The sequence below is a fragment of the Lucilia cuprina genome, chromosome 6 (assembly GCF_022045245.1).
Source record: "Lucilia cuprina isolate Lc7/37 chromosome 6, ASM2204524v1, whole genome shotgun sequence".
Taxonomy (NCBI): Eukaryota; Metazoa; Arthropoda; class Insecta; order Diptera; family Calliphoridae; genus Lucilia; species Lucilia cuprina.
Window position 1 is genome coordinate 35,185,908 of NC_060954.1, and position 16,854 is coordinate 35,202,761.

General features: G+C 29.8%; 1 protein-coding gene across 4 annotated transcripts in view; it reads right to left on the reverse strand.

The window, feature by feature from the left end:
* LOC111689096 (calmodulin-binding transcription activator 1) overlaps window positions 1-16,854 on the reverse strand; it is a 117,792-nt gene that overhangs the window by 60,954 nt on the left and 39,984 nt on the right. Inside the window, exon 1 of one of the 4 annotated variants that reach the window (XM_046953843.1) lies at window positions 8,764-9,589. The exons of the other annotated variants lie outside the window; for them this stretch is intronic. Within the exon in view, the coding sequence (XP_046809799.1) occupies window positions 8,764-9,475 (712 nt within the window). The 5' untranslated portion in view covers window positions 9,476-9,589. Of the gene's footprint in view, window positions 1-8,763; window positions 9,590-16,854 lie in introns of those variants that run through there. 4 annotated transcript variants of the gene reach the window in all.

The following is a 16,854-nucleotide window of genomic DNA, read 5'->3' on the forward strand; positions in this document are numbered from 1 at the left end:
ATACATAAATACATTTGTAGTTATTTAAACCAAAACAATGCAAATTGTTTAAAATTATGATCATAAACAAATAAATGTGTATGAGTACAACAAACTACTTGGGACCTAAAAGATACATTAAAATACAAACATATACGCTTTTATTACTACACACAAATACACATATAGACAGACATACAGAGATACTTACATCCATAAATATATATATGAATTCATTCGTATAACTAAGTATATAAAAGGCTATTTAGGAAGACAAACAAAACACATTTCAAAAAAAAAAACACACAATCACATTTATTCATTCACTTGTTTTTATATTTAAGTTTTAGCTGTGTTTTGTTTTTAGTAGGCTCAAAAGTCCTTTTTTAGAAAATGTCCTTTTAAAAGCAGTACAACACACACACAAAAAAGTGTTAACACACATTTTACCCACCAAACAATAAGTAGCAAAAAATATATGAAAACAAGTGTAAAAGGAGTCAGTGCTTAAAAGGAATTAATTAATTTGCTGCAATTTTCAATGGTAAAAAGTAATGCTAGAAATCATAAATATTGTGGAGAAACAACAGGCGATAATGCCTGTTAGAACTTTTCATTTTAAAGTTCCTTTTTTCATTTCAACAATTTCAACAACCGTTCAAATTGATATTATTATCTTGATGCAGTAACTCCTACGAATTTTCCAATTTGTGTTCGTAAGGAATGTTGTTCGGAATGAAAGTAGTTGTGCAAGAAACAATTATGTCACGGAGGATTTATCTCAACTTTAGCATTACACAGTTGGATGCTTCACTAAGGCATGTCAGGAAGGACCTGTATACGAGAAGTGCATAAAAATTATATAGACAAAATCCCTTGCATCGTAATAATTTGCATACAGCAGCTTTGAACGACATTCATAGGCACTATTATCAATGCCGTTGTTTAAGGTAAAGGCATCATCTGAGGTCGCATACCGGTTCAATGATTTCAAGTTGAAAAAATCCCAACATCGTACACAGCAGCTTTGAAATACATTCATAGACACCATCAATACCTCGGTTTCAGGTTACGGCATGATTGTCATTATTCGATATCGCTCACCATCACAAGGATATCACAGAGAAGTTATCCCAACTTTAACATCACACATTCCATGGCCATTCCATGCTCTCCTAAACCATGTCAGAAAGGACCTCCGTGTATGAGAGGAGAACGTACGAAGATATAGCAAGATTACTTGATTTGAAAGACATTCATAGAGACGCGATCAATAAAGCGATTTCATAGCAGAAATAGAAAATCCGGAGTTGAACTGGCACAAATGAGGTCGGGATGAAGCAACAGACTCAACGACCATCATTACTGCATAGACCATTCCGTCTCCAATATGTGCACATACGATCAGAGCCCACCTTTACTTGGACGCTTTTATAGGCCGGCGTATTTATATTGTATTGAGTAAGCTGTTACAACAAAGAAAGAGTTTTACTGTGTGTTACTCTTTGCCATATTTTTAATTCAGCCCTCGTTTCCCTTAAAAGCTAGTACATTCGCTCTTTCGATGCGTCTACCTCCGAGTGGTCTAGAACCCATATGTAAGAAAGTTGTAACCGAAGTTTAATAAGGTCTTATATTTAAACTTATTACCTATTATGCTACAATTGCCTTCTTTGTTATTTCTCGACATTTCTGTTTCTGGCTCTTTAAAATTGAAATTGACTGAAATTTGACATTAACAAGAAAATCTGATAACAATATAATATTACGTTCGGAACGGAAAATAGGAAAATTAATAATATTAATAAAAATAATGAATATACCCAGAATATTGCTAAGTTCTTGTAATAAACAAAGATGTTTATAAAATCTAAATTTGTACTTAACGGAGTTACAAATATAACGACACAACAACGATACGTATGAGTAATATTATTTTATTTTTTCTTTATGGCAACAAGTATTATTTAAGCAATATTTCGAAAATCGTATGAAAATTTTTTTTTAATTTTCCACTCCTTTAACAATCTGATGTAAAAGTTTAGTGTGTTTATTATATTTAGTCGTTGTTGTATGAAATTAAGCGCCCCCTATAGTCAAACAACGAATAAAAACAAAAACAGCAAATAAACACACAATAACATCATAACAAACACATTAAATTGTCTCAAAGCCATTTCTACAAGCAACTTAATATACAATACAATCATAAATATACACACAGATATACGTTTATTAATGCCCTGCAATACGAAGTCTTACAAATTATGTTTAGTTATGAAAGAGTTTTCGTAGAAAAGCAATTGATCAACAATCATACTTCACTTCGATCATACATAAATGGGAAATTGAGTTTGCAATAGATTACTACTAATAGGTTTAATAACTTCCTAAGGTGCAGAAAATTGGTTTTCTGCACTGACTGTTGTCAGATTACTCGAGACACTAGAGTAACAATTACATTCCTACGACAATTGGATCTTCGCTACGGAAGGACAAGAGTCATACTCGGTCAAAGATAGTCAACTCAACAACAGTTGCAGCAGTCGAAAGTATTTTCGGCTGTTACAACAGCAACAACATTTGATAACAACATTGTCAAAAAGGGATACATTGACTCCTTAAAAAAATCTACTAAATACTTTATATGTTTGTATATATTCAAAAAAAATATATATAAAATTATAATGGGTTATAAAAGAGACACATTTTCAATGGATTTTACAAACAAATCTACACATGTAGTACTTGGGCTTTTAAACATTAAGTAGGAAACTCGCATGTTTAATTGTGTGTGTGTATGTTAAATAGCTAGTGGGGGTTTAATACAATAAACTTTTTCAAAATTTTCTACCACGCACACACACACACAAATATATTAAGGTTTCACTTTTTTAAACAAATCGGATAAAGTTTTCCTCTACCGCATTGACTCTTTTACATAAGACACATAATTTAATTCTATAAAATATATATCATTACCTTAGCGTTATGGATATTTGGTTTGAAGTCAATTCGTCGGGTTAGCCAGGCTACGATCAGGATGGCTTTTTTATATTTCAGTAAATCTATTTTAAATAGCAAAGTTTTATTTCGAAATTATTGGACATAATCAGAAACATAAACAGTTCTCCTGTTATCCGTTTCATTTTAAATGTTGAACATTTGAAATATATTCCCCTAATGTGTATATCTTTTTAAATGTTAAAAATGTGTTGCTTATAAAAGAAAAACCAGAAGCAACATACAGCAACAACTTAAAAAAAGACGCACTTGAAAGTAAAATAAAAACAATCAAAAGTTTTTGTTTAAATTTTGAAAAAGTTGTGTAAGAACACACACACTGTTACACACAAACACGGTGACATTTTAATTACATTATTATTGGCATTGTTAAGATTGTTTTTGTTGCCACTACATGGTTATTCATGTTATTTGTTGTAGAATGTAGAAAAATATATAACTTTTTTTTGCAATAAATTGTTTCAAGTAAAATTTTTATATTCACCACGCATCGATTTATGGTCTTCAATTTGTTTAAAATGTGCAAAGTATTATTATAAGGACCTTTCGTCATTATAAAATTTTAAAACAAACTAAATTAGATTTAACTGGAACATGGAGTAATACTTAATTTGGACATCTAACCATGCTCAATAGTCTAAAGGAATTTCCAGACATATTGATTAATACACCCCCGAATCATTTTTTCATAAGTGTTGTCGATCACATTCCTGGTGGTTCTCAGAACAAAGTTGTTATTCGAGACTATAGTATGGACCACCTGTTTAATTTTAAAGGTCTAATCTCCAAACAAGATGAGTTATCAGAAGATACCAAGTAATGTCATTTCGGATTCCTGATATAAACGAAATTTTATTTTGCAAGTCTTGTATTCGATACAAACTTTGCAAGTACGTACAAATTTTGTGGTCGAATGATGGCCACAGTCCAACACAGAAGAATAAAACTTTCTCATAATGTAATTTGGAATAATTGTCAAGATGAAGGACTAACTGATTCCCCAAAGGGTATTTACCTCATCTTGCTGTTATTGTATTCCCGAGGAAGAGTTGATATCTATAGTCTGCCGGTAGTATAAACTGGTGATGATAAAATATATACTCGGTCTTTTTTTGGAATGATCTTACATGAGGTTGAGAACCAGAATACCTACAGTAGAGGACTTTGTCTTGTCTCGATCGGTACAAGCTATGATTTTATAGACTGATACACTGTTAAGTCTAGAAGTGACTACCGTATACCTATAGTGAGTGTGTCGAATGTTTTTCACAATGAGGGTGTCAAGTGAATGAGAAGTGTGCTCGGTTAAATGTTGAATTTTCCTTCTTTGTCCGGCTATATTCTGGGTTTGCACTGTTTATACCAGATTTACGACATTGAGTTCTCTTTGAGTAAAAAGAAGTCTTCTATTAATAGGATGCATTCGTATTTCAGACTATCAATAACGTCTCTAGATGATATTGCCGACTCAACAGAGGCTTTTCCATCTATGTAGTTGAAAAGGGAAGCGATGATTTTGCATCTAGAAAATTAAGCAACGGCGCAGCAAAAAGATAAGATAGCTCAAGTAAAGTACTTGTCCATGGACCGAATGAAATTGCCACCGGCATTGGTGAGTCGTCAAAAAAGCTCAACCTGTAAAAGCAAAGTTCTTCTATTTGGACCAGCAGAACCATGTACAAAAATTTTTAAAAATTACCTATTTTGACTGCAGAGCGTATAAAAATATAGAAGTGGTGGAAAGGTGCGCAGTTATTAATGTTTTATAACTAAGTTATTAAAATAAAATAACTAAAAGAATGTTCTATGATAATATCGTCTGAATGCTAATAAATGTATTGATTGTGGAGATAATTATATAACCCCATGTTCCCTCTCAACAAAATCTATTTACTTTAAATTTAAACGTATGCAAATAAACATGGTATTTGTAATTGAAATACTTGTTTCAAAAAAATGTTAAGTAACCCGATCGAAAAAGTGGTTCCTATTTATTGCTTTAAAAGACAACTATTTAAAAAGTCTCTTTTTTTCTAACAACATTCGTATGAACGTAGCCGATTGTTTTCTGTAAATCTATTTCACTGACTGCTTTGACATTTTCTTCCATTTCATTACATTTTATTTTAAAATGTTTTCCTGTAATTCACACATCGTTACCGCACGGATAAACGCGTACTTTACATTGTCTTGCAACATTCTTTAGTGTGTTGAAAACACACGACACCTTAACACACACACACAAATACACTTATATTCACATAAATGTTTAATACAACAAGGAAAAAAAAATAAACATATTTCGACTAAAACGATTTCAACAACAATACAGACAGACACATCGACACAATCAACCAACAATTTAAAGGAAAGAAAAAATAATATAATGTATATAGTGAGACCAAACAACAAAATAAAGAAGACTTTTGCAAAAGTTATAGACAGACAGACTTATGGTCGGTAATGTTGACGACGTTAAAGACGGAAGGATAGACAGACTTTTAGGGAAATTTAATGACAAAACCCTATTATACACACACACTCACACACATGGAGCAAAAGTCAACACAGAAATCAAAACAATAAAAACAACAATTGAAAAAATCTAAATAAAACAACAAATGATAAAGAAGAAGCATAACTTTTATTTTGTTTTCCTTTCTTTTGTAATTTTCGTTTTTTTGCTTTCTGTTTAACGGTTGCAATCATTTTCTGTGGTCTATTGAAAATCTGTTTTTTGTTTCTAGTTGTTGATGGTGTCGATTCCTTTTTTGTTAACCAACGTACTTTTGTAAAGGATTTTAAAGGAAGAGTGTTAAAATTCGTAGTACACACTTTCCAAAAAAAGGGGGTTTTGGGCCCTACCGATTGAGGTGACAATTGACTCTTTACACATCGACTATAATCGATGGACAATTGAATTAAGATACGTCTCCTCCTTACGGCAATTTAGTCATATGTGTTACATGACAAAAAAATATTCTTTGGCCTGAAGACCAACAGTCTCACAAACCAGACTTTGTACAAAATGTCACAAATATTCTTACAGCCTTTTATCTTCCGAAAACATTTTAAGGTTTGTTCGTCCTTTTGTCTCAACATCAAGGCAGACTTAGCTAATATTAACATTAGATCCTATTTCCAATCAAAGATTTCAATTCTTTTCAAACTTGTTATATGTTATAATCTCGTTTGTGACAATTACCGATCTTTTCGCTTCAGTTGATCGAAATCGCAGCATTTTATCTTCCGAAAATCTTTCAAACTAGAACATAGATTAGTACCTCAGTACTGCAAGACTTTTGTAATTGTATGTTTTATTTAAAAAAATATTTATGTTGCAAAAAAGATGTCACATGTTGCTTGTGGTATTATTTTAAACTGAATACTTATATGGGTAAATCTTTTTTTAAGGACTTAAGTTACTTAGATACGGTTCTCAAATTTTCAAATTTTGTGAACCAGTGAAAATATATGTCCAAATTAGAACGTAATTCAAAAAAAACTTTTTTCTAGTTTCAAATTGATCTGACAGTAGATATCCTATTAGTTTAATTTTCTAAGACTTTTGTAATGGATTCTCAGGCGATTAATGCAAAAAGATGTAAATGAATCAAACTAAAGCTGTCATGCAGACAATTGATAACGTTAAGACGGTTATACTACGACCACTGTGCAAAAGATCAACTACGAATTACTATGTATATTATCAATTGTCAAGCCAATCTCACGAACTTTATAGTACAAACACCAGTACAGTACCACTTCAGCCAAAACTCTGCTTTAGAACATAATCACAGTTTACAACGTCCTTTAAAAAAATATTTTCCAACAACGGTCTTTAAAAAAATGTTAATATTTCCCAAACTTGTGACTGGGTAAGTCGAACCATTTTGGAGGTATGATTCTGACTGGTAGTAACACGAGACATAGAATACAGTCAAGGAAATGGCGACTGAAAAATCAAACTTCAAGTCGTTTACTATGCAAAATGATGTAAGGCCAAATGATGTAAGGAATACATGCTAGGCAAGTATTCCTATAACGGCAACATCCGACTAATGCCTGAATTCAGAAAGAGGAAAAGTTTTTCTTAGTGTTTTTCATACAAAATTTCAAATATTGTTTTACATTTCTCTTTCTGAATACGGGCCTAAGACTATCTCAATCATAATGTCGAGCAATGTTATGTGTCCTGGTACACTCTTATGTATTTTGAATAACGTCTTCGCTATGGTCTATTTATAAAAAATTAGTTTTAAGTACTTAATGATTCTCCGTGGAACCATTGAAAGATCACCCTAATGAGAGAGTCACAAAGGGCTAAATATTATCTAATTGTTCTCACTTTATCATGCTCTACCCATATAATCCATCTAAATCACTACATCGTTTACTCAACTTTCTTCAAATCAGCAAATCATCAAAACCAAAATCAGTGTTAATATTCGAATTTCAGTAATTTGATCGTGGAAGATCGTGTTTCCTTTCCTTCACAGAATTAACTTTGGTATACTTTTTTTGAAGGATGCATCGATTGTGTATTGATTTTATTATTCCGTATAACATATCGAAATACGGATCATAGTCCCAGTTGAAAAACTATAGCCATAGTGTATATTTAAGTATATTTTCTAAGGCGATCTAGACATGTCCACCGTCAGTCTGTTGAATGCACAATAGAGTTCGAAGAGCTGGGCAGCTAAAATTTTGCACAAATATTCTCTATTGATACAGATTAGTACTGCAAATGCGCCATATCGGTTGATGATTTCACATAACCCCCATCATGTAACCCTTCAGAATACAGTAACCCAGCAAAAAAAAAAAAAAGAACTTCCAAAGAAGCAAAAAAGAAGTAGAATTTACTTCATGGAAGTACTGAAAAATAACTAAAGAGGTTCAAATTTTAACACAGCCTTGTAATAGGAGGGATGGTCTTTTATTTGATTCCAAATTTATAATTGACCATCATATAACATCCTCTTCAAAAAACTCATATTTGCAGACTTTCGTTCACATAAAATAACATTTAACTTAATTGGGAGCCCAAATACCTTATTCGGTGGATACGGTTGCATGTGGGCTAGGAGAAATAGTGGACCGATTTTTTCCATTTTCAATAGGCTTCGTCCTTGGGCCAAAAAAAGAGTATGTGCCAAATTTTATTGAACTATCTTGAAAATTGTCGCCTGTACCTTGCGCTCAAGGTTTACATGACAGGCAGGCAGAGGGACATAGCTTAATCGACTCAGAAAACGATTCTAAGCCGATTGGTATACTAAGGTGGGTATAGGACGAATATTTTTTATGTTACAAACATCAGCACAAATCCAATATACCCTCCCCACTAGAGTGTTGTAGGGTATAATTAAGTATTAATGATTAAAGTCAAATAACAAATTATGATGAAATAGAATAGAACAAACAGCTTCCGAATAATTTTAAGTTGTAAACACTTGGTTTCATGATGGGCTTGTTTTGATTTACGAAATATTTTCTAAATATATATTTATGATTAATTAAAAATCAAAGAAATAAAAAAACATGAACATAGATAAAAGAATTTCAAAAATTTGTACCAAAATATTTACAAAACAAATTTGTGACACAGTTTTTAGTTTGTGACAAGTTGAACAAATATTTATTTGACAAAATCCCCCAAAATATGAAAAATTATGGAGAAATTCCATGGCTGTAGTACTTTTATCTTGAAATTGTTTACAAAAAAAAAAATCGAAAGAAAATATGTGTACTTACTAACACCCAGAGGCATAATGGCACTTTGCATGTGACTAAATAACTGGCGATGATGAGCATGTCCCGCCAAACTGGTACCACTAAAGAAGAGATTCTGATGCAGGGCTATCTGTTGATGAGCATGAGGATGATGCGGGTGATGGGGATGATGGTGATGATGATGCGGGTGATGGGGATGTTGGGCTAAATGATGATGAGGATGATGTCCAGCCATCAAGTGTTGTTGATGTTGTTGATGCTGCTGTTGCTGCATAACCGAACGTTGTTGATGATGCACCAGCTGCTGCTGTTGTTGCTGCTGATGCTGGTGCGAATTTTGTTGTGATGACTGTAACTGTTGTTGTTGTTGCTGCTGGGCTTGCTGATGACCCAGTCCTAGGTGGGTGGTGGAGGCCGTGGGTAGTGGTGGTGGTACCGGTGGCGCTGTTGCTGAACCAGTTGCAGCATATTGCCGGGCCGTAGCTGTTGCTACTGCTGCTGCGGCTGTGGCCGTTGCTGTAGCTAAAATATGATGAGTAGTTGAGCGTTGATTTTGTACTGTATTTAAACTGTGTATTGAGGCGTGTACCGCCGATTGATAGATAATACCATTATTTGACATAGCCGTCATAGACTGATGATGATACATGGTCGGTCCATTCGGCTGGGCCGTTACCGCAGCCATGGCTGTGGCAGAAACAGGAGCCAACGGTAGGGAACGATAGCCGGCCATTATTTGGTTAAAAACACAAATTATTTCACAAAAAAAAACACTTTCTTTTGCGAATAAAAATTAGAAACGCGTATGTTTATTTACTTGATAGCTTACATAATTGTTTAGCTATTTAGATATTATTTAAATTTCTTTTTTTCAAACATTTAGTATTTCTATTTATTTTTTAGTATTAAAACTGCTCTGAAAAATTGTGATTCGCTAAAACCTAAAAAAACGTGCGACTTAACTTCAATAACACGTTTTATACAACTAAATATTTTTTCGTTACATTTCTTTAAATTTGAATACATTTCATTCGTTTATCTTAAAACTAAGTACAAACTAAAGATACAGTGAGTAATAAAATTTTTAAACGTAAAGTTAATTTATTTAATTCACTTCATTTTTTTGTAAAAATGAACATTTTCTAGTTTAAAATAGATTTTATTTCAAAAGTGTTGTAATTTTTTTCTAGTGCACTGTATTCATAATAATTTATATTCAATTCTCACAAAAAAAAACAGTTATTTTCTTTTATAAGATAACAAAGATAAACAATAATCATTGTATGCAAGTAATAGTAAAGATGATAATGAAGATGCTCATCATTATCATCTCTTAGTTTTTGTTAGCATCTGTTAACCCTCACTTATCAGATATAAATAACTGTCCCGTCAAGAGCTTTTCTCTTCTTAATTCCGGAAATTTTTGCAATGAAAAACTTAGTTTTATTTTGTAATTAATAAAAAAAGGACTTGAATTGAGAAAACGATAGTTCACTAGTTTAGGGATCGAGTAATATTTAAAGCGATTCTCCCATATAAAAATTAAAAAACCACCCAAAGATAGAGTCACAAAGACTTGATGGAGTGTCTTCTAAAAAATTCCTCATAAGTATGAGACATGATACATCTTACGCATTTATAAGTTTGGACTGTACTAGAATCATATATTGGAACCAATAGAAATAAAAATGTTAGAATAAATAACTACAAGAGGCCCATGAAGAAACACGATGAAAAACATTTAGTCATTTGCCTAGATTGTATATTCTATCGGTACTAAATTGAAACCAAAGTGTTTACAATTTGATAATAATATCAATCCGTTGTCAACGTTGTTTCTAGTCTATCTAAATTTTCGTAGATGTCCTCTTAGAAAGCTAAATATGTATGGGGTTTCGTATTATTATGAAATGTTTCATACACAGACGGTACCAAATTGACACTTAGTGTTTATAATTTCTCAATATCATCAATCCGTTGTCAATAATGAGTTTACTATGGTTGTTAACATTTAGACAATGGGTGAGTATAAAATTTAGATTTCGGCAACGAATTGTTGCAAGATTGAAAACGTTGCATTGTCTGACAACGTATGTATATACTTTGACAACTGATGTTATTGAAAAATTGTAAACACTTTGTGTGGAGACTGGAGAAACCGTATTTTCCTCGTGCATTTATCTCTTTGGTGAAAAGGTCTGAGTATGTAAATATAATGGAACCCAAAGTATTCGAGTAATTTATAGCCTCATTATGGTCTTCATAAGCTGCAAGGCCTTTTGCATAAATTATCAATTGAAATCTTTGTTGAACTAGTGAGAGAGAAAGAACCTCTTATGAAACATCGATCAAGGAAAATTGGGATTATTTGGCAATGTTGTAAAAGCGTGATGACAATGAATCATAAATCTAAACAAGTGGGTGCTGTATGATAATTCCTTTTCTAACTCTTTTATTCTGGTCCTTAAAATTATTAGACGGGAATGTCAAGAGTGATAACGAAAACTTCCAACTTCCCTTTTCTATTACAATTTTTTTTAATTATATTTTAAAATTAAATTTTTCTTTTACATTTTCGTTAAAAAAAATTTGTTAAAATATCTTAATAGTCTCTTACCAAATGATTTTAAATAATTAGAAAAAGTATAAATAAAAAACATTGAAATCTTTTAAATATTTTAATGTCAAGATAAACAGTTTTTTTGTTTAAAATTTTTCATTAAACTTTTTTAATATTTACCAAAGAAATCTTGCAAAATCTTATCAGATAAATTTTAGAAAAAAAAATTATAAAATAAAATAATTTTGTTCAATGTAATTATTGTTGCTTTACTATATAAACAAATTTCGTATTAAGAATGAAATGTTTTTTCTATAAATTGTCCTACAAAAAAACAGAAAAAAGTGGATAAATAGCGAGTACATGTCACAAATAAGTGACATACATTGTAAGTAACTAAAACAGTGATCGGCTTTAAGAGAAAAAAGACAAAAAACTTAAATGTAAACTAGATGACTGCACAATTTAAATATTTTATTTGTAAATAATTGATAACATTCGTTCCCTGTTTACTATAGCAGCCGACCACTAAATTAAACATATGTGTTTGCATTTCATGTCCGACTAGACGACATAAAGTGAAGGTAAATTGTAAATTTGTATTTATTTTTCTATAAAAATTCTGTTGTAAATGCCAACCCATCCATCCATCTAGTCCATTCTTGGCTTATTTATTTTATATTTTTTACTACTACATAGTTAAGTAAATATTTATTTTGTCATTAAGTTAATAATTTGTTTTACATTTTTATTTTGTTTTCTGTAAGAAATGCTACTGATTTGTTTTTTTTTTGTGTTTTGGAACTGATAACAGTGTTAATATAAAAATAAAAGAAGTTAAATTATGTCAAGTCATTTTCAAGATACAACTTTAGTGGGACCAATTTTCTTTAAAAAAAGTTATGTTGTTAATTTACAAGCGCCAAAGATAATACAAATATTAAATTTTAATTGTGATGAACTTGAAACAGAAGTCGAAATATGGCTCAGGTCAACGAAACAGTTTGAATACCAAGAATTAAAGTCATTACTTAAATAGTTTTTTAATCAAATCATTACTTGCCATAGAAACGGATCAGTTTCAATGAGCTGAAGAAATCTGGCCAGTACATCGCCGGGAATCTATACTGAATGCAACTCCATAAATGAAATCGCAATATTTTATCATGACAACGACTGATCTGATGTTGCACAGTCTATTAAATATGAAAAAAATGACTCATCTGCCTTAAAGGTTAGACTTTGTTTAGTTCGACTATTATTTGTTTCGATCAATGCAGATTGTACTCTCTTTGACCACAAAGACATAAATGATTATAGGAATAAGGCGACCGAAAGAGGTATTATTTTAAAGATCTTTCGCGCAGAGAACAAATATGGTTGTAGTAACCATAATCGAAGAGCAACATATTACGGTTAGTATTAAGAATTATTAGTATAAAAAATGATTATATTGTGATTATTATTAGTATAATTAGGTATCGTATTACATAAAGTGCTAATATATTATTATAATATTCTTTTAGTAATCATAATGTGATGTTGTAACATCATATTATGAACTAAAAATTATCATATTATGATATGATAGTTTCATATTATGATTACAAAAAGGCTTAATATTTCATCATAAAATTATTTTAGTAATCATAATGTGATGTTGTAACATCATATTATGACTCAAAAATTATCATATTATGATCATTATTAGTATTATAAGGTATCATATTATGGTTACAATAAAGTCCTAATATTTCATCATAATACTATTTTAGTAATCATAATGTGTTTTTTGTAACATCATATTATGAACTAATAAGATCATTGTAACAACATCGTCTAAAATATTCAGATTGTGGTTGAAAGTAATCATATTAGGGTTTTAAGTAATAATAAATTGTAATAATAAGTTCAATATCCACATTATGATTTCAAAAGAAACATACATATAGATTCAAGTAATCATAGACTCAGTAATTATATTATGGTTTCAAATAAACATATCATAATTTTAACTACAGTCGAACTTAAGCCAAAAAAATATTCCAATTGAATTGGATTATTCAAAAGATCGAAAATATCAAATAAACATAAATATGTTTATAATAAATAACAAAACTATTATTAATTTCATTTTCTACAATAATATGATTAAACTATGTAATACCCAAAAAGTAATATTAATCAAATAATATTAACTTCAATTAAAACCAGTTAAAATTATGTTGAGAGCCCGATCTTTAAAATCTTAAAAAATATTTTTTAACAATAAGTAAGTTTTTCTATTTGAGGGATATCATTATATTGATAATATATGTATATATACACATTTATTTACATACATTTTATAATATACACATACATGTTTATAAATTTAACAAAATAATATAAAAAAACATTTAAGACACATTAAGAAACATACATATAAGTCTGTTTATAAAGATTTTATTTTAGTTTTAAGTTATTTATAAACACTTTATAAAAATTACACATAAGTAAATACCAAATACACTTATAACACATCGATTATAAACAATACAAAAACAAAATTAAAATTTCTAGACATTGAATATTAAAAAAATTAACAACTACACACACAGAAAGAAATGTAACCATTTAAAACACACACACATACTTGTAGACTTAAGTGTTAAATTAAATTAAACTTAAAACAAGTGGAAAATGTACACAGTAAATTAAGGCCAAGAGTCTCTTGAAATGGTTAAATTGTTTGCTAGTAGATTGTTTTTTTTAATGCAAATATTACAACAATGTAAAATAATAAAAATTTTTGCACCTTTTTCATTTGCGCTAGGAAAATTTACCATGTTATATTTATTCTTTTTAATAAATTTAGTTTTCAAAAATTTGTTTTCTTGAATTCTACTTAAAATATAAAAATAAATCTAAAGAATTTACCTCACTTTCATTTGCAATAGAATTGTGTAATACAAGGATTAATCCTTATAAAATTTCGATGAATTTAAACCATATTATTATATTAATTTTTATTCGTTGTAAATTTTGTTCTCGATCGATAGTGATTTGTGTCAGTTCAATATTAGGAAAAATTAAAAACTAGTTAGAGCGAGTGTAAATAGAACCACTTCAGATTCTTAAAGAACAACCTTGAAAATATTGATGTCGCCATTACTTCTGGAACCCGTTGTTCGAAGCATTGTTATGGTTCATTGGCACTAATTATATATGTTACAATACTAGTTCATTGGAATGCGTACTAGTTTCGAAACAACTTCTTAGAATCAATTAAAAAAAGGTCAAAAAATTTAAAATTGTTTAATTTATTTTTATCAAAGTAGAAAACGCATTCATATTTGTATTTCTGCATTCAACTGAACTATAAAGCTTTAAAAATATCATTGAATTGTACCTGAAAAATGGAAAGTTAGCTTCTGGTTTTGTTAATATACGTGTGACAGAATGATTCTGAATATTAAGTTAATAAGACATTGTTACGTGAGTTTTTTTAATCAAATTGGTACAACATCAATAATTCCTAAAATTTCTTAAAATTAATGCTAGTCCGCTGAAAAAAAAAAATAACAGCTTTTAAATTAATTTAGTATATACGTTATCTAAAGCTTTCCTAGAACTAGTTCCGAGGTTGACAATTTCGAACAAAAATCATTGATTAAAGAACTAGTTCCTGAACCGTTTCAAAGAATGAGGGTCGACTTCATAATGCTTCCTTAGAATCAGTTCCAAAGGTGACAATTTCAAACAAAAATCATTGGTGTCAACGCCAAAGCAGAACGAGTACAGGCTATAATCAGGCGTTGTAGAACTAGTTGTGGAACTAATACAATTTTTGCTGGTTAATTACTTAAAATTGTAAAACAAATTATTGGAATTACTAAAAAACTTTAACATTTTCTGTCGATTTGGTGCTAATAACGATTGTATTGTTTTAATAAGATATGTGGTAAAATTCATTCTTCATATCGAAACGATATGAAATCGACAAAAATCTTTTCTGTTTTATTAAACATACAATTTTTGCGTTTTTTCATACAATTTATGATTTTTTTTTAAATTGTTTCTCTTAAATGGAAAGTATTTTGTTATCTGTAGAATTTTGCAAGAAATTCAAATTCATCATACCTTTTCAAATCGATCGATTTCAAATTGTTCGAATTCCGTCACATACCGGAATGTTACCTCAGTTTTTATCCAATGTTAAATGAAATATATAACAAAAAGTAGAGTAACGAAATGAAGGGCTCGATAAAGCGCATGTTATGTTGTAATAAGATAAACGTTTTTAGACTATTTAAATAAATATTTTCTTATTTGATAGTTAAGATTGAAAGATCTTTGTGTTTACCCATATGAAAATTCTTAAAATGTTTTAAATTAAACGAATCACAGTTTGTTACATATGTATGTGAGTTGTCACGCACATTATTGCAATAATTATTATTTTCTTTTGCAGCAAACTAAAGCATATAGTCCAGTTCAATAAAACACTATTAATTAAAAATTTATTTTAAAATGTTAAAAGAAAGTGTTCAAGAAAATATTTATCAACAAGTCCTTAATTATTGATTCAAAATTATAGCGCATTTATCATCAAATTGGCAATAAAATATTCTTGTATTAAATGTACATCAATATTGGATCTCGGGATTATAAAATACTTCTGTCACTAAACCTTCTTAAACCTTTTGGTACCAGTTGGTATTGAGTTGCCTTAGTGTAACGAACATTTTGGGTTTATTTTACCAAATTCATTTTCTAGCATTTTAAAATCAATTTGTACATCTAAATTCTGAAGATATCAATCGTTAATTAAACAATCATAAAATAATTTATAAACATTTGATAACAATTTAGTCAATATTATATAAGAATATTCCCTTGATGGATGCAAAATTTCTAAATTTCTCAGGATAGCATTGAGCATTTTTAATATTTCAACTAGACCTATGTTTAAATAGTCCCAAAAATATCATCATATTTTCTACAAACGGTTAAAATTTAGTGACTAAAAATTTTTTATATCCTTAAAAGAAGAAAATAGGCCAAGAGAAAGGATGCTAAGACATACACATGTGCTAACCGAAAAATATTCAGAAAAATGTTTTTAAAATTCTTTTAAATAGTAATTTCATTTCAGCAAAAATAACCAAAGGCAACTGCTTAATATTTGTTACTTCAAATAAAATTGCATTTATTATTGTTTCAACTTATTTCATAGAGTGCGCTTTAATTATGAACGTTTTTTATGGTTAGTTTTGTATAAAAACTCATATTCTCGTTATTTTGACGTCTTACTCCGAATGAAAGACAATTTTACATAGTTTTATTTAATTTTTAAAACCACAATAGTGCGTCCAAAATAGTCGTCCTTAAAGTATCGGTTCAGTCTCAGTTTCTGAGTCTGTCCATCTGTCTACAATTCACTTAAAAACATCATCAAATAATAAAAATCGGAAGAAAAATAATATATATTCAAAAATAAATAAATTCACCAAATTTTATTAGAATTTCTATCAAGCTTTAAACTTTCAGATATTTAAAGTTTTTCTTAG